The 22,571-nt window shown below is 30.0% G+C and overlaps 2 protein-coding genes across 2 annotated transcripts; both read left to right on the forward strand.

Annotated features, from left to right (window-relative positions):
- Positions 1-5,293: 5,293 nt before the first annotated feature.
- Positions 5,294-6,234, forward strand: LOC145067936 (protein FAR1-RELATED SEQUENCE 5-like). The gene is made up of 4 exons (XM_079014960.1): positions 5,294-5,455; positions 5,522-5,931; positions 6,004-6,083; positions 6,164-6,234. Exons 1-4 carry the CDS (start codon positions 5,294-5,296, stop codon positions 6,232-6,234), a joined length of 723 nt encoding a protein of 240 aa, XP_078871086.1.
- A 6,392-nt stretch (positions 6,235-12,626) lies between these two features.
- On the forward strand, positions 12,627-15,398 carry LOC145067937 (protein FAR1-RELATED SEQUENCE 5-like). Its single transcript, XM_079014961.1, has 5 exons — positions 12,627-12,788; positions 12,855-13,264; positions 13,337-13,595; positions 13,813-13,903; positions 15,013-15,398. Exons 1-5 carry the CDS (start codon positions 12,627-12,629, stop codon positions 15,396-15,398), a joined length of 1,308 nt encoding a protein of 435 aa, XP_078871087.1.
- Positions 15,399-22,571: the final 7,173 nt, after the last annotated feature.

A 22,571-nucleotide genomic window follows, 5' to 3' on the forward strand; every position in this document is an offset into this window, starting at 1 on the left:
TTGGAGCTGCAGTACCTGATGTTATCAACATTCATAATCCAGAGGGGATCAGAAACAAGGGATGGGCTAGTGGTAAAAGAATCAAGGGCACTAGAGAGAAAGTGATTGAGAAATCTAAAAAGGGTACTAGGTTGCGAAGTTTATTTCATAAACCAAATCACAATGCTAGGAGTTGCATTTTGAGGTTTAAGAAGTCTGATTTAGAATCTGAGGTTATAGAAGGCTGATTGTTTCTAACTTTTTCTTTTTAAGACGACTAAAATAAGATTTGATTTTTGTAATGATCATTCAATGGATAGAAATGTTAAAATATTGATGTTAATTTTCATATTCATTGTTTTAGAGTTTATTCCTAATAATAGAATATATTTTTTTTCAAATTTATTGTTTTTGGTTAACGATATTTTTTTATTGTTAGTTTTTTGAATATTTTCTAATAAAAATTTCATGCTAATGATTTAATTTATGTATATTAATTATCATTGATAATCTCATATATAAAATTTTCATGTTAAAGATTGTCTTAATGTAATTTTATTTAGATTATAAGTCTATTAATACTTATATTTATAATGTAAATTTAATATTCTTACCAATTCATTAGGTGCATCACGATAAGCTCAAGAAAACTTTGCAACTGAATTCCTATTGTTAATGACATCAATCGCTGGTTCCTCTAAGTTTATGCAGATGATGTAAAAGTGAGTTTTTTGATGAACTAGTAAAAACACCTATTTAATAATCTAAATTGTTAAACTTGGTTAAAAATATGTAACATATTCAACAAAAAGAACAGTTTATTACCAAGTGAACTTTTTCAAATGTCATAAGTTCTTTGTCCTTTTTCATTGCATCTTTGATATTTGACTCAAATTTATCAAATCTTTGATTGAAAGGGATATTTTTGTCAAATATGAACTGTCTCTGCAAAAAAAAAAAATTAAATATACATCAATCTTTAAAGAGTAAATTGTTAAATTCACAATAAGTTAAGTTTTAAATTTAAAATTATTCACATTGTGAATTATAATGGGATTTACTGTGTGAATTTTATTACTTATTCAGAACTATTGAAAATTGTATTTATTATATTATCAACATTATCATTATATATATATATATATATATTTAATTAACTTACCACAATTGATGAGAAATACCGATTCACTGTAGAATTTGATTTAAGCTTTTCTTCATAGTTCAAAATATCAGTCCAAGCATCAATGACATGTGCATGTACCCATAATCCTACCTGCATTGTTTCAATCATTCCTCTTCCAAGCACATACCCTCCCTTAGTCTGAAATACCTTCTCACTTAATTTGTAATCAAATAAAACAAAAAAGCAGTTAATAGAAAATTAATTTGTATTTGTATTTTATATACTATTATATTTAAATAAAAGATAACATGAATTATTACCTACTATTACCAATTCTGGAAAAAAAGTCTATCTGATACTTTTACTTCATTTGGATCTACAAATTTCGATGCACATACCTATTTTTTTATTATAAGGAGAATATAGCTTCAGTGATGGTTTTTTTAATCTTTTTCTTGCTTCTCTTTTATTGTCTTCATCATCTTCAATTCCCAAGATATTATTGTCACATTCTGTTTCTTCTGAATCATAACTTTCTCATTCATCAAGTTTTTCATCTTTTGTTTCTTTCTTCATGTATTCATCTTCACTGCTTTCATCTCCTTCCTGAAACTCTTGTGTTAGACCAAGACCATGTCCAAGTGAAAAACTAGGCATTGATGATTTTCTAGTATTTTTTTCTTTTTTTATCATCTATTTTTTGTTCTCTAAAACTTTTTACATTTTCAAAATCATCATAATTATCAAAATTTAAAATACATTGAATATAATCAACAATCTCATGCACTATTGGATCATTGTACAAATTTCCTGGTGTTACCATGATTGTTTGATTCTTTATTTCATGTTCATTCAAATTCTCTTCGCTTTTTTTTTTCATCTTCATCCCTGTCACCTTTTGCATCATCTTCATTTTGAGTTTTATAAATGAATTCTTGTTCAAAGACTTTCTTCGTATCTTTCAACTCATCGCTTTTCTGTGAATTTTGTTGTTGAAAACTCAATTAACTTTCCAAACTTCATTTTATCATTCACTAGTTTTTTGTAATCCTTTTCGCTTTGAATACCAATTCCTGCGAAATGAGATAAAAAATGTCAAAAAAAATGATTCTTTTTTAACTTTTTTCTATAATAAATTACAGTTTTAGAATATGAATGCGTTAATGAGGTATCATATTTTTAATGCATTTTAATAAATTACATATTCACTTTGATAATTTATTATAGAGAAAGTAATAAAATAAACTTTTATATTCACAATGTGAATCACTTTATGAATTTCATTTTAACTACAATTTTATAACATATATCTGTAATTTCACTTCAATTTTTTTAATTATATAGATTATTAACTTACATCGAGTTTCATATCTTCATTTTCATCGGTGTCGGATTCTTCATCATTCTCTATAACATCATCATTCCATTCCAAAGTTCCAAAGTCACCACTCTTTAACTCAGTTTTTTCCCTTTTCACCATCATTTCATAATTCCAAAAATATAGTGCATGTATTTGTCTTTTTTCATTCTTATCATTTCTCATAAACTCCGAATAAGCTAGCTGTTTATGTAAACAAAATTATGATTAAGTAGTTTTCTTATAATAATATAAATAAAAGTGTTAATTATAAGAATATTCCTTACTAAAATTACAAGAAGTGGCCCACAATAGTAGTTTCCTCTATCGGTTTCATCCCATGTCGTCTTTGACATTTTCAAGCAATTGGTTACAAAACCACACCAGTCAATTTCTCTCATAGGTGTTTTGCCTAACAAATGTGACAATATTGTTGTCTTACAAGTTCTAGGCTTATTCTGTTCACAAATGGTATTAACAAATAGTAATACAAAGTTTGTTCTGAAAATAATCCCTGAATCTGATGATTCTTTAATTTTCTCTTCAACATCCGATGGTCTCATAGCCTTGAAATTGTATTGTTGCTTCCAGTCCATTAATTCTTTTCCTTCACATTGATCAGTGTTATATATATATATATATATATATATATATATATATATATATATATATATATATATTTATATATATCTTTTCCACCTAGAGGAATTCCAACAAAATCATGAACAAGTTCTGGTGTTATGTCTATCTTTGCATTAGGTAGATGGATTTTCGTATCTGATGGATTAAATTAATTCACAACAAAACGCGCCAATTTCCCAGAAATTCCATTGGTTGCAATTCTCAACAAAGATCCCAATCCCATTTCTCTGACAGCTTTTCTCTCTTCTTTGTTTGTAGATTTAACAATATCACAAAACTTTTTTGGGCTCATTCTTGTTCTCAAAGATACTCTGTGATTTGGATTTCTTGGCACTTTTGCGTTATTTTTCTTTGACTACTTCCAGAGTCTTTGTTTTTCTTTTTCTTTTTCCTGTTAGTCAATAATTTTCGTAAACTTCTCATAATATAACATATATAATATAAAATAACTAACAATACAAGAAATTCACATGTGATTTTGTTTTGCAAAATATAATAGAATACATAAAATAAACATGTGAATTTGTTTATAACTTTGTAAATTAAACATGTGAATAGTAATAAACAAACCTGTTATTTTTTCATCAGATTCTTTCTTTACAAGGCTATCTTCAACTTTAATAGGAGTCACAAATTTTTTGTATTCAATCATTTTAAGTCTTGGACTCTGTCTGATTTCTGTTCATGTTTTAACAAATTTATAAAGAATTAATTTTATAATACCAAATTCAATTATAATTTTATAAATATTAACCTTCAGTTGTTTTCTTTTCAGGTGTCTCAAGTGTTGGAAGTGATACGGGTATCATCTAAGGAGGGTGTGGCTTAGTTAGGGAGTTTACTCTTCAAGAGTAAACCCTTAAGGAAGATTACGGCCCAAAGACCATATCCCCATGAGTTTACGACGGTAAACTCATGGGTAGGATGTTTTTGTTTGCTCACAGGTCTTATATCACTTGGGGAAATAAGTTAGGTTCAATTCTAGGGCATAGGAAGTGACTAAGGTTTCAAATGGACCACTTAGGGGAGTTCATGGCTGTAAACATAGAGTTTATGGCCGTAAACTCATACTTGCCCCCTCATTGCATGCTTTGATGGTTCTAGGTTAAGCATACATGTTTCTAGTCCTTTATACAAGCCATGGAGGGAAGTTAGGGAACCATTTGACCTACTTAAGGGAGTTTACGGCCAAGGGACCAATTCCTTGGGGGTTTACGACTGTAATCTCATTAAGGTCTTGGTTTCTTTGATGTTTAAGATTTGTACTTCGATGGTGGTTGGTTCTAGACATTAATCCAAGCCATAGGAGGTGTTTAAGGGCAATTTAACACTTTAAAAAGGTGTTTACGGTCCATGAATGGTTGTTTACGGTCCATGAATGTTCATGGGCCGTAAACTCATGTTTACCCCCTAATTGACATGTTTTTGGTGTTCTAAACTAATTTATGCAAGTCCCTAAATCATAGCTAAGCACTAGAAATGATTTGGAAGGGTTTTGGGGCTTCAAAAACCCACTTATGGGTGTTTACGGTTTTGAGGGTGTTCCTCAACCGTAAACACATGATTTTGAGGGTTTTGGATGATTTAAACACAAATTTGCATGAATACCAAGCTAAACAATAAGCTAGGAAGGATTACTTACGATTTTGGAGCTCGAAAGGGGCGGTTTTGGATCAAAATCGACTTGTAGAGAGAGAGTAGATAGAGAAAGCAATGAGGGGTGTGAAAAAGCTTCAAATGGTGACTACTCAATCTCTTAAATAGGGTTCTAGTTTGTGGCCAGGTGGGGATCCACACAATACCGTCGTTAAACGGAGCTTATGGCCGTACCCGATTAAATGTTCGTAACCCGACTTGGTCGTAACTAAGAACCTTTTAAGGGATATTGAAGGTATTTCACGTGTTTTTATTTTGTTACGACACTTAAGAAATCATAACAAGAATCTTAACTGATTTGCTTAACCCAAAAGTTAACGGAAATTTTCAATAAAAGTAAATTTGACTAACAAAAATGGGTTACAGTGACGGAATAAATTCCGGGTTGTCACATCTACAATACTGAAAGTTTTAAGCTTGTTCCTTATGATAAGTTGATATGTAAGAAGCCTTTCAAAGGATTGTTGTTTGATTCATTGGACATTGGTCTTGACTTTTACAAGACTTATGGTCAAGAATGTGGTTTTGATGTGAATATGTCAAGTCAAAAAAGATACAATGTTGGCACAATTCGTATTAGATATTCGACATGTAGTAGATCTGGTTGCACGGAGTTATTCAAGAATGAAAATGTTAATGTGAAATTTTCAGATGTTAAGAGAAGGAGAACTTCTTCTAAGAAGAATGGATGCCCTGCTGTTTCAAAGTTCAAAAATCTCTGATGTTCTTTAATGTTCTACATTTATGTGTTTGTTGAAGATCAGAACCATGAACCTGTTGCTCAAGATCAGTTGCACTTATTAAGGATTAATAGGACAATGGATTTTCTTGATGAATCCTTTATACATAAGGTTGGTACTTGTAACATTAGTGCTTCAAAAGCTTATAACTTGGTGAGTAGTATGAAGGGTGGCTTTGATTCTAGGGGAGGGACTGCAGTTGACTTTAAAAATTTTCATAGAGATTTGAATTGTAAAATTGGTGTCAAAGATTCCCAAATGGTTGTGGATATATTGACAAACAGAAAATTTTGTTTCTCTAATTTTTCATTTGAGTTTCAAAAAGATGTTGATGATCATCTTACTGGACTTTTTTGGGCTGATGATACTTTATATGCCAACTATAAGGAATTTGGAGATGTACTATCTTTTGATGCCACTTATCAAACAAACAAGTAATTCCTAATCCTTACTTGTTCTTTTTATGGTATTTGTTCTTTTTAATAATACCTATCAAAAAAATTTAGGTATTCTATGTTATTTGTTCTTTTTACTGGAGTTGACTACCACAAGCGTTGTGTTACTTTTGTTGCTGGTTTACTAGCTTGTGAGACAGCAGATGCATATGTGTGGTTTTTGAAGTGTTTCTTAAAGCATTTGTCAAGCCTCCTATGATGATTGTAACAGATCAGGATTCATCAATGAAGAAAGCTTTCTGGTTTGATGTGAACTACTTCAAGATCAGAGAGTCTGAATAATGCTTTCTCACATTGTTTGCATCATAAATCAAATTTGGTGAAGTTCAAGATGTCGTTTGATAGTGCAATGGAGAAGCAAAGGCATCATCAATATTTATTAGATTATCAGTCCACAACTACTACCCCCAAGCTAAGGACTCCTTTGGCTATTGAAAAGCATGCATCGGAAATTTATACACATAATATTTTCTTGGACATTCAGAAAGAGTTATATAAATCCGTGTTTTATTGTGTTCAAGTATCTGTAGTTATTTAACATGAAAGTGAAGTTTATGTTTTGAGAGATAAGAAGAAAAAAAGTTGATTGATAAAAATGTGAATGAGGATGAAGAATCTGATGACTTTTATCGAAATAGTCTTCCTTCTCATTGTCCTAATACTCGTTACAAGGTATGTCTCTTTGTCCTAATATAGTTTATTAAATATAAAATGTAGTTTCAAAATTCTTACTGTGAATGTAGGATGTTTTGCTAATTAATAGTGTGAATTTTTATAGAGTTATAAATTGGTTTGTACTTTTCATTAGATTAGTATGGAATATGTTTTTTTTTCTTTTGTGAATTTGATTTGAAGTACATATTTATATTATAGTATTATGATTTCTAATGTCATGTTGATTAATAATGTGAATTGATGTTAATTTGTATAATATTTATCGAATGGTATGAGATAGAATTTCTTATTCACATATTAATTTGTTTGTTAAAGATAATTTTGTAGGTTCTACTTAGTAGAAGCGATGATAGCAATAGCATCAGTTGTAGCTGCATGCTTTTTGTCCAGGAAGGATTGTTATGTCGTCATATGTTTTTCATATTAAATATCAAAGAGTATGATGAAATTCTATCAAATTTCATTTTGAGATTGGGAAAAGATATCATAGGTGTTGGATTGTTGAGAAAAAAGTACTCATATCCTCATTAAGGCAGAAAAAATGAATGTTTCATTCAAGATGCATATGCTATTCTTCGTTTTTCTATTAACAAGATAGCAAATAATGAGGATGAGTTGGCTAAATATATAAAACAACTTCAGGAGGTTGATAGTGGTATTCCTTTATGTACCTCATAAAGGGCATCTTCGAGTAGATCAGTTCACATTGAAAAAATTATTGGAGCTGCAGTACCTGATGTTATCAACATTCATAATCCAGAGGGAATCAGAAACAAGGGATGGGTAGTGGTAAAAGAATCAAGGGCACTAGAGAGAAAGTGATTGAGAAATCTAAAAAGGGTACTAGGTTGCGAAGTTTATTTCATAAACCAAATCACAATGCTAGGAGTTGCATTTTGAGGTTTAAGAAGTCTGATTTAGAATCTGAGGTTATAGAAGGCTGATTGTTTCTAACTTTTTCTTTTTAAGACGACTAAAATAAGATTTGATTTTTGTAATGATCATTCAATGGATAGAAATGTTAAAATATTGATGTTAATTTTGATATTCATTGTTTTAGAGTTTATTCCTAACAATAGAATATATTTTTTTTCAAATTTATTGTTTTTGGTTGAAGATATTTTTTTTATTGTTAGTTTTTTTAATATTTTCTAATAAAAACTTCATGCTAATGATTTAATTTATGTATATTAATTATCATTGATAATCTCATATATAAAATTTTCATGTTAAAGATTGTCTTAATGTAATTTTATTTAGATTATAAGTCTATTAATACTTATATTTATAATGTAAATTTAATATTCTTACCAATTCATTAGGTGCATCACGATAAGCTCAAGAAAACTTTGCAACTGAATTCCTATTGTTAATGACATCAATCGCTGGTTCCTCTAAGTTTATGCAGATGATGTAAAAGTGAGTTTTTTGATGAACTAGTAAAAACACCTATTTAATAATCTAAATTGTTAAACTTGGTTAAAAATATGTAACATATTCAACAAAAAGAACAGTTTATTACCAAGTGAACTTTTTCAAATGTCATAAGTTCTTTGTCCTTTTTCATTGCATCTTTGATATTTGACTCAAATTTATCAAATCTTTGATTGAAAGGGATATTTTTGTCAAATATGAACTGTCTCTGCAAAAAAAAAAAATTAAATATACATCAATCTTTAAAGAGTAAATTGTTAAATTCACAATAAGTTAAGTTTTAAATTTAAAATTATTCACATTGTGAATTATAATGGGATTTACTGTGTGAATTTTATTACTTATTCAGAACTATTGAAAATTGTATTTATTATATTATCAACATTATCATTATATATATATATATATATATATTTAATTAACTTACCACAATTGATGAGAAATACCGATTCACTGTAGAATTTGATTTAAGCTTTTCTTCATAGTTCAAAATATCAGTCCAAGCATCAATGACATGTGCATGTACCCATAATCCTACCTGCATTGTTTCAATCATTCCTCTTCCAAGCACATACCCTCCCTTAGTCTGAAATACCTTCTCACTTAATTTGTAATCAAATAAAACAAAAAAGCAGTTAATAGAAAATTAATTTGTATTTGTATTTTATATACTATTATATTTAAATAAAAGATAACATGAATTATTACCTACTATTACCAATTCTGGAAAAAAAGTCTATCTGATACTTTTACTTCATTTGGATCTACAAATTTCGATGCACATACCTATTTTTTTATTATAAGGAGAATATAGCTTCAGTGATGGTTTTTTTAATCTTTTTCTTGCTTCTCTTTTATTGTCTTCATCATCTTCAATTCCCAAGATATTATTGTCACATTCTGTTTCTTCTGAATCATAACTTTCTCATTCATCAAGTTTTTCATCTTTTGTTTCTTTCTTCATGTATTCATCTTCACTGCTTTCATCTCCTTCCTGAAACTCTTGTGTTAGACCAAGACCATGTCCAAGTGAAAAACTAGGCATTGATGATTTTCTAGTATTTTTTTCTTTTTTTATCATCTATTTTTTGTTCTCTAAAACTTTTTACATTTTCAAAATCATCATAATTATCAAAATTTAAAATACATTGAATATAATCAACAATCTCATGCACTATTGGATCATTGTACAAATTTCCTGGTGTTACCATGATTGTTTGATTCTTTATTTCATGTTCATTCAAATTCTCTTCGCTTTTTTTTTTCATCTTCATCCCTGTCACCTTTTGCATCATCTTCATTTTGAGTTTTATAAATGAATTCTTGTTCAAAGACTTTCTTCGTATCTTTCAACTCATCGCTTTTCTGTGAATTTTGTTGTTGAAAACTCAATTAACTTTCCAAACTTCATTTTATCATTCACTAGTTTTTTGTAATCCTTTTCGCTTTGAATACCAATTCCTGCGAAATGAGATAAAAAATGTCAAAAAAAATGATTCTTTTTTAACTTTTTTCTATAATAAATTACAGTTTTAGAATATGAATGCGTTAATGAGGTATCATATTTTTAATGCATTTTAATAAATTACATATTCACTTTGATAATTTATTATAGAGAAAGTAATAAAATAAACTTTTATATTCACAATGTGAATCACTTTATGAATTTCATTTTAACTACAATTTTATAACATATATCTGTAATTTCACTTCAATTTTTTTAATTATATAGATTATTAACTTACATCGAGTTTCATATCTTCATTTTCATCGGTGTCGGATTCTTCATCATTCTCTATAACATCATCATTCCATTCCAAAGTTCCAAAGTCACCACTCTTTAACTCAGTTTTTTCCCTTTTCACCATCATTTCATAATTCCAAAAATATAGTGCATGTATTTGTCTTTTTTCATTCTTATCATTTCTCATAAACTCCGAATAAGCTAGCTGTTTATGTAAACAAAATTATGATTAAGTAGTTTTCTTATAATAATATAAATAAAAGTGTTAATTATAAGAATATTCCTTACTAAAATTACAAGAAGTGGCCCACAATAGTAGTTTCCTCTATCGGTTTCATCCCATGTCGTCTTTGACATTTTCAAGCAATTGGTTACAAAACCACACCAGTCAATTTCTCTCATAGGTGTTTTGCCTAACAAATGTGACAATATTGTTGTCTTACAAGTTCTAGGCTTATTCTGTTCACAAATGGTATTAACAAATAGTAATACAAAGTTTGTTCTGAAAATAATCCCTGAATCTGATGATTCTTTAATTTTCTCTTCAACATCCGATGGTCTCATAGCCTTGAAATTGTATTGTTGCTTCCAGTCCATTAATTCTTTTCCTTCACATTGATCAGTGTTATATATATATATATATATATATATATATATATATATATATTTATATATATCTTTTCCACCTAGAGGAATTCCAACAAAATCATGAACAAGTTCTGGTGTTATGTCTATCTTTGCATTAGGTAGATGGATTTTCGTATCTGATGGATTAAATTAATTCACAACAAAACGCGCCAATTTCCCAGAAATTCCATTGGTTGCAATTCTCAACAAAGATCCCAATCCCATTTCTCTGACAGCTTTTCTCTCTTCTTTGTTTGTAGATTTAACAATATCACAAAACTTTTTTGGGCTCATTCTTGTTCTCAAAGATACTCTGTGATTTGGATTTCTTGGCACTTTTGCGTTATTTTTCTTTGACTACTTCCAGAGTCTTTGTTTTTCTTTTTCTTTTTCCTGTTAGTCAATAATTTTCGTAAACTTCTCATAATATAACATATATAATATAAAATAACTAACAATACAAGAAATTCACATGTGATTTTGTTTTGCAAAATATAATAGAATACATAAAATAAACATGTGAATTTGTTTATAACTTTGTAAATTAAACATGTGAATAGTAATAAACAAACCTGTTATTTTTTCATCAGATTCTTTCTTTACAAGGCTATCTTCAACTTTAATAGGAGTCACAAATTTTTTGTATTCAATCATTTTAAGTCTTGGACTCTGTCTGATTTCTGTTCATGTTTTAACAAATTTATAAAGAATTAATTTTATAATACCAAATTCAATTATAATTTTATAAATATTAACCTTCAGTTGTTTTCTTTTCAGGTGTCTCAAGTGTTGGAAGTGATACGGGTATCATCTAAGGAGGGTGTGGCTTAGTTAGGGAGTTTACTCTTCAAGAGTAAACCCTTAAGGAAGATTACGGCCCAAAGACCATATCCCCATGAGTTTACGACGGTAAACTCATGGGTAGGATGTTTTTGTTTGCTCACAGGTCTTATATCACTTGGGGAAATAAGTTAGGTTCAATTCTAGGGCATAGGAAGTGACTAAGGTTTCAAATGGACCACTTAGGGGAGTTCATGGCTGTAAACATAGAGTTTATGGCCGTAAACTCATACTTGCCCCCTCATTGCATGCTTTGATGGTTCTAGGTTAAGCATACATGTTTCTAGTCCTTTATACAAGCCATGGAGGGAAGTTAGGGAACCATTTGACCTACTTAAGGGAGTTTACGGCCAAGGGACCAATTCCTTGGGGGTTTACGACTGTAATCTCATTAAGGTCTTGGTTTCTTTGATGTTTAAGATTTGTACTTCGATGGTGGTTGGTTCTAGACATTAATCCAAGCCATAGGAGGTGTTTAAGGGCAATTTAACACTTTAAAAAGGTGTTTACGGTCCATGAATGGTTGTTTACGGTCCATGAATGTTCATGGGCCGTAAACTCATGTTTACCCCCTAATTGACATGTTTTTGGTGTTCTAAACTAATTTATGCAAGTCCCTAAATCATAGCTAAGCACTAGAAATGATTTGGAAGGGTTTTGGGGCTTCAAAAACCCACTTATGGGTGTTTACGGTTTTGAGGGTGTTCCTCAACCGTAAACACATGATTTTGAGGGTTTTGGATGATTTAAACACAAATTTGCATGAATACCAAGCTAAACAATAAGCTAGGAAGGATTACTTACGATTTTGGAGCTCGAAAGGGGCGGTTTTGGATCAAAATCGACTTGTAGAGAGAGAGTAGATAGAGAAAGCAATGAGGGGTGTGAAAAAGCTTCAAATGGTGACTACTCAATCTCTTAAATAGGGTTCTAGTTTGTGGCCAGGTGGGGATCCACACAATACCGTCGTTAAACGGAGCTTATGGCCGTACCCGATTAAATGTTCGTAACCCGACTTGGTCGTAACTAAGAACCTTTTAAGGGATATTGAAGGTATTTCACGTGTTTTTATTTTGTTACGACACTTAAGAAATCATAACAAGAATCTTAACTGATTTGCTTAACCCAAAAGTTAACGGAAATTTTCAATAAAAGTAAATTTGACTAACAAAAATGGGTTACAGTGACGGAATAAATTCCGGGTTGTCACATATACAATACTGAAAGTTTTAAGCTTGTTCCTTATGATAAGTTGATATGTAAGAAGCCTTTCAAAGGATTGTTGTTTGATTCATTGGACATTGGTCTTGACTTTTACAAGACTTATGGTCAAGAATGTGGTTTTGATGTGAATATGTCAAGTCAAAAAAGATACAATGTTGGCACAATTCGTATTAGATATTCGACATGTAGTAGATCTGGTTGCACGGAGTTATTCAAGAATGAAAATGTTAATGTGAAATTTTCAGATGTTAAGAGAAGGAGAACTTCTTCTAAGAAGAATGGATGCCCTGCTGTTTCAAAGTTCAAAAATCTCTGATGTTCTTTAATGTTCTACATTTATGTGTTTGTTGAAGATCAGAACCATGAACCTGTTGCTCAAGATCAGTTGCACTTATTAAGGATTAATAGGACAATGGATTTTCTTGATGAATCCTTTATACATAAGGTTGGTACTTGTAACATTAGTGCTTCAAAAGCTTATAACTTGGTGAGTAGTATGAAGGGTGGCTTTGATTCTAGGGGAGGGACTGCAGTTGACTTTAAAAATTTTCATAGAGATTTGAATTGTAAAATTGGTGTCAAAGATTCCCAAATGGTTGTGGATATATTGACAAACAGAAAATTTTGTTTCTCTAATTTTTCATTTGAGTTTCAAAAAGATGTTGATGATCATCTTACTGGACTTTTTTGGGCTGATGATACTTTATATGCCAACTATAAGGAATTTGGAGATGTACTATCTTTTGATGCCACTTATCAAACAAACAAGTAATTCCTAATCCTTACTTGTTCTTTTTATGGTATTTTTTCTTTTTAATAATACCTATCAAAAAAATTTAGGTATTCTATGTTATTTGTTCTTTTTACTGGAGTTGACTACCACAAGCGTTGTGTTACTTTTGTTGCTGGTTTACTAGCTCGTGAGACAGCAGATGCATATGTGTGGTTGCTTGAAGTGTTTCTTAAAGCATTTGTCAAGCCTCCTATGATGATTGTAACAGATCAGGATTCATCAATGAAGAAAGCTGTTAATTTTGTTTTTCCTGAATCGAAGCATAGACTATGCATGTGGCACATAACTCAAAAACATGAGGAAAAGGTATAATTTTTGTTTCTTGATTCCTATATATGTTTATAACCATATAGATCATAAAGCATATAGTGAATTCACAATGTAAGTTTTCATATGATGAAAGGAACAAATCTAAATCATAAATCACATTGTGAATTCATAATGTGAACCAAATGTTATGTTAATATGAATTACATCAAATACTCAACATATGTAATGATTCTTATGTGTTTCTTTTTTTTAGATTCCTATCGATGTTTATAACCATCCGGACTTCCAGAAGACATTTTTTGATATTATATGGAATCTTCAATGTTCTCCACAAGATTTTGAAAGTTCGTGGTCAACAATGTTAGATAATTTTCATCTAAAAGAAAATGGTTGGCTAAGGTCTATTTTTAAAATAAGGGATTTATGGATTCCAGCTTTTATGAGAGATCTTGAACTTTCTGGTTTGATGTGAACTACTTCAAGATCAGAGAGTCTGAATAATGCTTTCTCACATTGTTTGCATCATAAATCAAATTTGGTGAAGTTCAAGATGTCGTTTGATAGTGCAATGGAGAAGCAAAGGCATCATCAATATTTATTAGATTATCAGTCCACAACTACTACCCCCAAGCTAAGGACTCCTTTGGCTATTGAAAAGCATGCATCGGAAATTTATACACATAATATTTTCTTGGACATTCAGAAAGAGTTATATAAATCCGTGTTTTATTGTGTTCAAGTATCTGTAGTTATTTAACATGAAAGTGAAGTTTATGTTTTGAGAGATAAGAAGAAAAAAAGTTGATTGATAAAAATGTGAATGAGGATGAAGAATCTGATGACTTTTATCGAAATAGTCTTCCTTCTCATTGTCCTAATACTCGTTACAAGGTATGTCTCTTTGTCCTAATATAGTTTATTAAATATAAAATGTAGTTTCAAAATTCTTACTGTGAATGTAGGATGTTTTGCTAATTAATAGTGTGAATTTTTATAGAGTTATAAATTGGTTTGTACTTTTCATTAGATTAGTATGGAATACGTTTTTTTTTCTTTTGTGAATTTGATTTGAAGTACATATTTATATTATAGTATTATGATTTCTAATGTCATGTTGATTAATAATGTGAATTGATGTTAATTTGTATAATATTTATCGAATGGTATGAGATAGAATTTCTTATTCACATATTAATTTGTGTATTAAAGATAATTTTGTAGGTTCTACTTAGTAGAAGCGATGATAGCAATAGCATCAGTTGTAGCTGCATGCTTTTTGTCCAGGAAGGATTATTATGTCATCATATGTTTTTCATATTAAATATGAAAGAGTATGATCAAATTCCATCAAATTTCATTTTGAGATTGGGAAAAGATATCATAGGTGTTGGATTGTTGAGAAAAAAGTACTCATATCCTCATTAAGGCAGTAAAAATGAATGTTTGATTCAAGATGCATATGCTATTCTTCGTTTGTCTATTAACAAGATAGCAAATAATGAGGATGAGTTGGCTAAATATATAAAGCAACTTCAGGAGGTTGATAGTGGTATTCCTTTATGTACCTCATCAAGGGCATCTTCGAGTAGATCAGTTCACATTGAAAAAATTATTGGAGCTGCAGTACCTGATGTTATCAACATTCATAATCCAGAGGGAATCAGAAACAAGGGATGGGCTAGTGGTAAAAGAATCAAGGGCACTAGAGAGAAAGTGATTGAGAAATCTAAAAAGGGTACTAGGTTGCGAAGTTTATTTCATAAACCAAAACACAGTGCTAGGAGTTGCATTTTGAGGTTTAAGAAGTCTGATTTAGAATCTGAGGTTATAGAAGGCTGATTGTTTCTAGCTTTTTCTTTTTAAGACGACTAAAATAAGATTTGATTTTTGTAATGATCATTCAATGGATAGAAATGTTAAAATATTGATGTTAATTTTGATATTCATTGTTTTAGAGTTTATTCCTAATAATAGAATATATTTTTTTTCAAATTTATTGTTTTTGGTTAAAGATATTTTTTTATTGTTAGTTTTTTGAATATTTTCTAATAAAAAGTTCATGCTAATGATTTAATTTATGTATATTAATTATCATTGATAATCTCATATATAAAATTTTCATGTTAAAGATTGTCTTAATGTAATTTTATTTAGATTATAAGTCTATTAATACTTATATTTATAATGTAAATTTAATATTCTTACCAATTCATTAGGTGCATCACGATAAGCTCAAGAAAACTTTGCAACTGAATTCCTATTGTTAATGACATCAATCGCTGGTTCCTCTAAGTTTATGCAGATGATGTAAAAGTGAGTTTTTTTATGAACTAGTAAAAACACCTATTTAATAATCTAAATTGTTAAACTTTGTTAAAAATATGTAACATATTCAACAAAAAGAACAGTTTATTACCAAGTGAACTTTTTCAAATGTCATAAGTTCTTTGTCCTTTTTCATTGCATCTTTGATATTTGACTCAAATTTATCAAATCTTTGATTGAAAGGGATATTTTTGTCAAATATGAACTGTCTCTACAAAAAAAAAAAAAAAATTAAATATACATCAATCTTTAAAGAGTAAATTGTTAAATTCACAATAAGTTAAGTTTTAAATATAAAATTATTCACATTGTGAATTATAATGGGATTTACTGTGTGAATTTTATTACTTATTCAGAACTATTGAAAATTGTATTTATTATATTATCAACATTATCATTATATATATATATATATATATATATATATATATATATATATATTTAATTAACTTACCATAATTGATGAGAAATACCGATTCACTGTAGAATTTGATTTAAGCTTTTCTTCATAGTTCAAAATATCAGTCCAAGCATCAATGACATGTGCATGTACCCATAATCCTACCTGCATTGTTTCAATCATTCCTCTTCCAAGCACATACCCTCCCTTAGTCTGAAATACCTTCTCACTTAATTTGTAATCAAATAAAACAAAAAAGCAGTTAATAGAAAATTAATTTGTATTTGTATTTTATATACTATTGTATTTAAATAAAAGATAACATGAATTATTACCTACTATTACCAATTCTGGAAAAATATTCTATCTGATACTTTTACTTCATTTGGATCTACAAATTTCGATGCACATACCTATTTTTTATTATAAGGAGAATATAGCTTCAGTGATGTTTTTTTTAATCTTTTTCTTGCTTCTCTTTTATTGTCTTCATCATCTTCAATTCCCAAGATATTATTGTCACATTCTGTTTCTTCTGAATCATAACTTTCTCATTCATCAAGTTTTTCATCTTTTGTTTCTTTCTTCATGTATTCATCTTCACTGCTTTCATCTCCTTCCTGAAACTCTTGTGTTAGACCAAGACCATGTCCAAGTGAAAAACTAGGCATTGATGATTTTCTAGTATTTTTTTTCTTTTTTTATCATCTATTTTTTGTTCTCTAAAACTTTTTACATTTTCAAAATCATCATAATTATCAAAATTTAAAATACATTGAATATAATCAGCAATCTCATGCACTATTGGATCATTGTACAAATTTCCTGGTGTTACCATGATTGTTTGATTCTTTATTTCATGTTCATTCAAATTCTCTTCGCTTTTTTTTCATCTTCATCCCTGTCACCTTTTGCATCATCTTCATTTTGAGTTTTATAAATGAATTCTTGTTCAAAGACTTTCTTCGTATCTTTCAACTCATCGCTTTTCTGTGAATTTTGTTGTTGAAAACTCAATTAACTTTCCAAACTTCATTTTATCATTCACTAGTTTTTTGTAATCCTTTTCGCTTTGAATACCAATTCCTGCGAAATGAGATAAAAAATGTCAAAGAAAATGATTCTTTTTAACTTTTTTCTATAATAAATTACAGTTTTAGAATATGAATGCGTTAATGAGGTATCATATTTTTAATGCATTTTAATAAATTACATATTCACTTTGATAATTTATTATAGAGAAAGTAATAAAATAAACTTTTATATTCACAATGTGAATCACTTTATGAATTTCATTTTAACTACAATTTTATAACATATATCTGTAATTTCACTTCAATTTTTTTAATTATATAGATTATTAACTTACATCGAGTTTCATATCTTCATTTTCATCGGTGTCGGATTCTTCATCATTCTCTATAACATCATCATTCCATTCCAAAGTTCCAAAGTCACCACTCTTTAACTCAGTTTTTTCCCTTTTCACCATCATTTCATAATTCCAAAAATATAGTGCATGTATTTGTCTTTTTTCATTCTTATCATTTCTCATAAACTCCGAATAAGCTAGCTGTTTATGTAAACAAAATTATGATTAAGTAGTTTTCTTATAATAATATAAATAAAAGTGTTAATTATAAGAATATTCCTTACCGAAATTACAAGAAGTGGCCCACAATAGTAGTTTCCTCTATCGGTTTCATCCCATGTCGTCTTTGACATTTTCAAGCAATTGGTTACAAAACCACACCAGTCAATTTCTCTCATAGGTGTTTTGCCTAACAAATGTGACAATATTGTTGTCTTACAAGTTCCAGGCTTATTATGTTCACAAATGGTATTAACAAATAGTAATACAAAGTTTGTTCTGAAAATAATCCCTGAATCTGATGATTCTTTAATTTTCTCTTCAACATCCGATGGTCTCATAGCCTTGAAATTGTATTGTTGCTTCCAGTCCATTAATTCTTTTCCTTCACATTGATCAGTGTTATATATATATATATATATATATATATATATATATATATATATATATATATATATATATCTTTTCCACCTAGAGGAATTCCAACAAAATCATGAACAAGTTCTGGTGTTATGTCTATCTTTGCATTAGGTAGATGGATTTTCGTATCTGATGGATTAAATGAATTCACAACAAAACGTGCCAATTTCCCAGAAATTTCATTGGTTGCAATTCTCAACAAAGATCCCAATCCCATTTCTCTGACAGCTTTTCTCTGTTCTTTGTTTGTAGATTTAACAATATCATAAAACTTTTTTGGGCTCATTCTTGTTCTCAAAGATACTCTGTGATTTGGATTTATTGGCACTTTTGCCTTATTTTTCCTTGACTACTTCCAGAGTCTTTGTTTTTCTTTTTCTTTTTCCTGTTAGTCAATAATTTTCATAAACTTCTCATAATATAACATATATAATATAAAATAACTAACAATACAAGAAATTCACATGTGAAATTGTTTTGCAAAATATAATAGAATACATAAAATAAACATGTGAATTTGTTTATAACTTTGTAAATTAAACATGTGAATAGTAATAAACAAATCTGTTATTTTTTCATCAGATTCTTTCTTTACAAGGCTATCTTCAACTTTAATAGGTGTTGCATATTTTTTGTATTCAATCACTTTAACTCTTCGACTCTTTCTGATTTCTGTTCATGTTTTAACAAATTTATAAAGAATTAATTTTATAATACCAAATTCAGTTATAATTTTAGAAATATTAACCTTGAGTTGTTTTCTTTTCAGGTGTCTCAAGTGTTGGAAGTGATACGTGTATCATCTAAGGAGGGTATGGCTTAGTTAGGGAGTTTACTCTTCAAGAGTAAACCCTTAAGGAAGATTACAGCCCAAAGACCATATCCCCATGAGTTTACGGCGGTAAACTCATGGGTGGGATGTTTTTGTTTGCTCACAGGTCTTATATCACTTGGGGAAATAAGTTAGGTTCAATTCTAGGGCATAGGAAGTGACTAAGGTTTCAAATGGACAACTTAGGGGAGTTCATGGCTGTAAACATAGAGTTTATGGCCGTAAACTCATACTTGCCCCCTCATTGCATGCTTTGATGGTTCTAGGTTAAGCATACATGTTTCTAGTCCTTTATACAAGCCATGGAGGGAAGTTAGGGAACCATTTGACCTACTTAAGGGAGTTTACGGCCAAGGGACCAATTCCTTGGGGGTTTACGACTGTAATCTCATTAAGGTCTTGGTTTCTTTGATGTTTAAGGTCCCTACTTCGATGGTGGTTGGTTCTAGACATTAATCCAAGCCATAGGAGGTGTTTAAGGGCAATTTAACACTTTAAAAAGGTGTGTTTACGGTTCATGAATGGGTGTTTACGGTCCATGAGTGGGTGTTTACGGTCCATGAATGTTCATGGGCCGTAAACTCATGTTTACCCCCTAATTGACATGCTTTGGTGTTCTAAACTCATTCATGCAAGTCCCTAAATCATAGCTAAGCACTAGAAATGATTTGGAAGGGTTTTGGGGCTTCAAAAACCCACTTATGGGTGTTTACGGTTGTGAGGGTGTTCCTCAACCGTAAACACATGATTTTGAGGGTTTTGGATGATTTAAACACAAATTTGCATGAATACCAAGCTAAACAATAAGCTAGGAAGGATTACTTACGATTTTGGAGCTCGAAAGGGGCGGTTTTGGATCAAAATCGACTTGTAGAGAGAGAGTAGATAGAGAAAGCAATGAGGGGTGTGAAAAAGCTTCAAATGGTGACTACTCAATCTCTTAAATAGGGTTCTAGTTTGTGGCCAGGTGGGGATCCACACAATACCGTCGTTAAACGGAGCTTATGGCCGTACCCGATTAAATGTTCGTAACCCGACTTGGTCGTAACTAAGAACCTTTTAAGGGATATTGAAGGTATTTCACGTGTTTTTATTTCGTTACGACACTTAAGAAATCATAACAAGAATCTTAACTGATTTGCTTAACCCAAAAGTTAACAGAAATTTTCAATAAAAGTAAATTTCACTAACAAAAACGGGTTACAGTGACGGAATAAATTCCGGGTTGTCACATCTACAATACTGAAAGTTTTAAGCTTGTTCCTTATGATAAGTTGATATGTAAGAAGCCTTTCAAAGGATTGTTGTTTGATTCATTGGACATTGGTCTTGACTTTTACAAGACTTATGGTCAAGAATGTGGTTTTGATGTGAATATGTCAAGTCAAAAAAGATACAATGTTGGCACAATTCGTATTAGATATTCGACATGTAGTAGATCTGGTTGCACGGAGTTATTCAAGAATGAAAATGTTAATGCGAAATTTTCAGATGTTAAGAGAAGGAGAACTTCTTCTAAGAAGAATGGATGCCCTGCTGTTTCAAAGTTCAAAAATCTCTGATGTTCTTTAATGTTCTACATTTATGTGTTTGTTGAAGATCAGAACCATGAACCTGTTGCTCAAGATCAGTTGCACTTATTAAGGATTAATAGGACAATGGATTTTCTTGATGAATCCTTTATACATAAGGTTGGTACTTGTAACATTAGTGCTTCAAAAGCTTATAACTTGGTGAGTAGTATGAAGGGTGGCTTTGATTCTAGGGGAGGGACTGCAGTTGACTTTAAAAATTTTCATAGAGATTTGAATTGTAAAATTGGTGTCAAAGATTCCCAAATGGTGGTGGATATATTGACAAACAGAAAATTGTGTTTCTCTAATTTTTCATTTGAGTTTCAAAAAGATGTTGATGATCATCTTACTGGACTTTTTTGGGCTGATGATACTTCATAAGCCAACTGTAAGGAATTTGGAGATGTACTATCTTTTGATGCCACTTATCAAACAAACAAGTAATTCCTAATCCTTACTTGTTCTTTTTATGGTATTTGTTCTTTTTAATAATACCTATCAAAAAAAATTAGGTATTCTATGTTATTTGTTCTTTTTACTGGAGTTGACTACCACATGCGTTGTGTTACTTTTGTTGCTGGTTTACTAGCTTGTGAGACAGCAGATGCATATGTGTGGTTTTTGAAGTGTTTCTTAAAGCATTTGTCAAGCCTCCTATGATGATTGTAACAGATCAGGATTCATCAATGAAGAAAGCTGTTAATTTTGTTTTTCCTGAATCGAAGCATAGACTATGCATGTGGCACATCACTCAAAAACTTGAGGAAAAGGTATAATTTTTGTTTCTTGATTCCTATATATGTTTATAACCATATAGATCATAAAGCATATAGTGAATTCACAATGTAAGTTTTCATATGATGAAAGGAACAAATCTAAATCATAAATCACATTGTGAATTCATAATGTGAACCAAATGTTATGTTAATATGAATTACATCAAATATTCAACATATGTAATGATTCTTATGTGTTTCTTTTTTTTAGATTCCTATCGATGTTTATAACCATCCGGACTTCCAGAAGACATTTTTTGATATTATATGGAATCTTCAATGTTCTCCACAAGATTTTGAAAGTTCGTGGTCAACAATGTTAGATAATTTTCATCTAAAAGAAAATGGTTGGCTAAGGTCTATTTTTAAAATAAGGGATTTATGGATTCCAACTTTTATGAGAGATCTTGAACTTTCTGGTTTGATGTGAACTACTTCAAGATCAGAGAGTCTGAATAATGCTTTCTCACATTGTTTGCATCATAAATCAAATTTGGTGAAGTTCAAGATGTCGTTTGATAGTGCAATGGAGAAGCAAAGGCATCATCAATATTTATTTGATTATCAGTCCACAACTACTACCCCCAAGCTAAGGACTCCTTTGGCTATTGAAAAGCATGCATCGGAAATTTATACACATAATATTTTCTTGGACATTCAGAAAGAGTTATATAAATCCGTGTTTTATTGTGTACAAGTATCTGTAGTTATTGAACATGAAAGTGAAGTTTATGTTTTGAGAGATAAGAAGAAAAAAAGTTGATTGATAAAAATGTTAATGAGGATGAAGAATCTAATGACTTTTATCGAAATAGTCTTCCTTCTCATTGTCCTAATACTCGTTACAAGGTATGTCTCTTTGTCCTAATATAGTTTATTAAATATAAAATGTAGTTTCAAAATTCTTACTGTGAATGTAGGATGTTTTGCTAATTAATAGTGTGAATTTTTATAGAGTTATAAATTGGTTTGTACTTTTCATTAGATTAGTATGGAATATGTTTTTTTTTTCTTTTGTGAATTTGATTTGAAGTACATATTTATATTATAGTATTATGATTTCTAATGTCATGTTGATTAATAATGTGAATTGA

The sequence above is a fragment of the Lactuca serriola genome, chromosome 8 (genome assembly GCF_051521515.1).
Source record: "Lactuca serriola cultivar US96UC23 chromosome 8, Lser_US96UC23_V15, whole genome shotgun sequence".
NCBI lineage: Eukaryota > Viridiplantae > Streptophyta > Magnoliopsida > Asterales > Asteraceae > Lactuca > Lactuca serriola.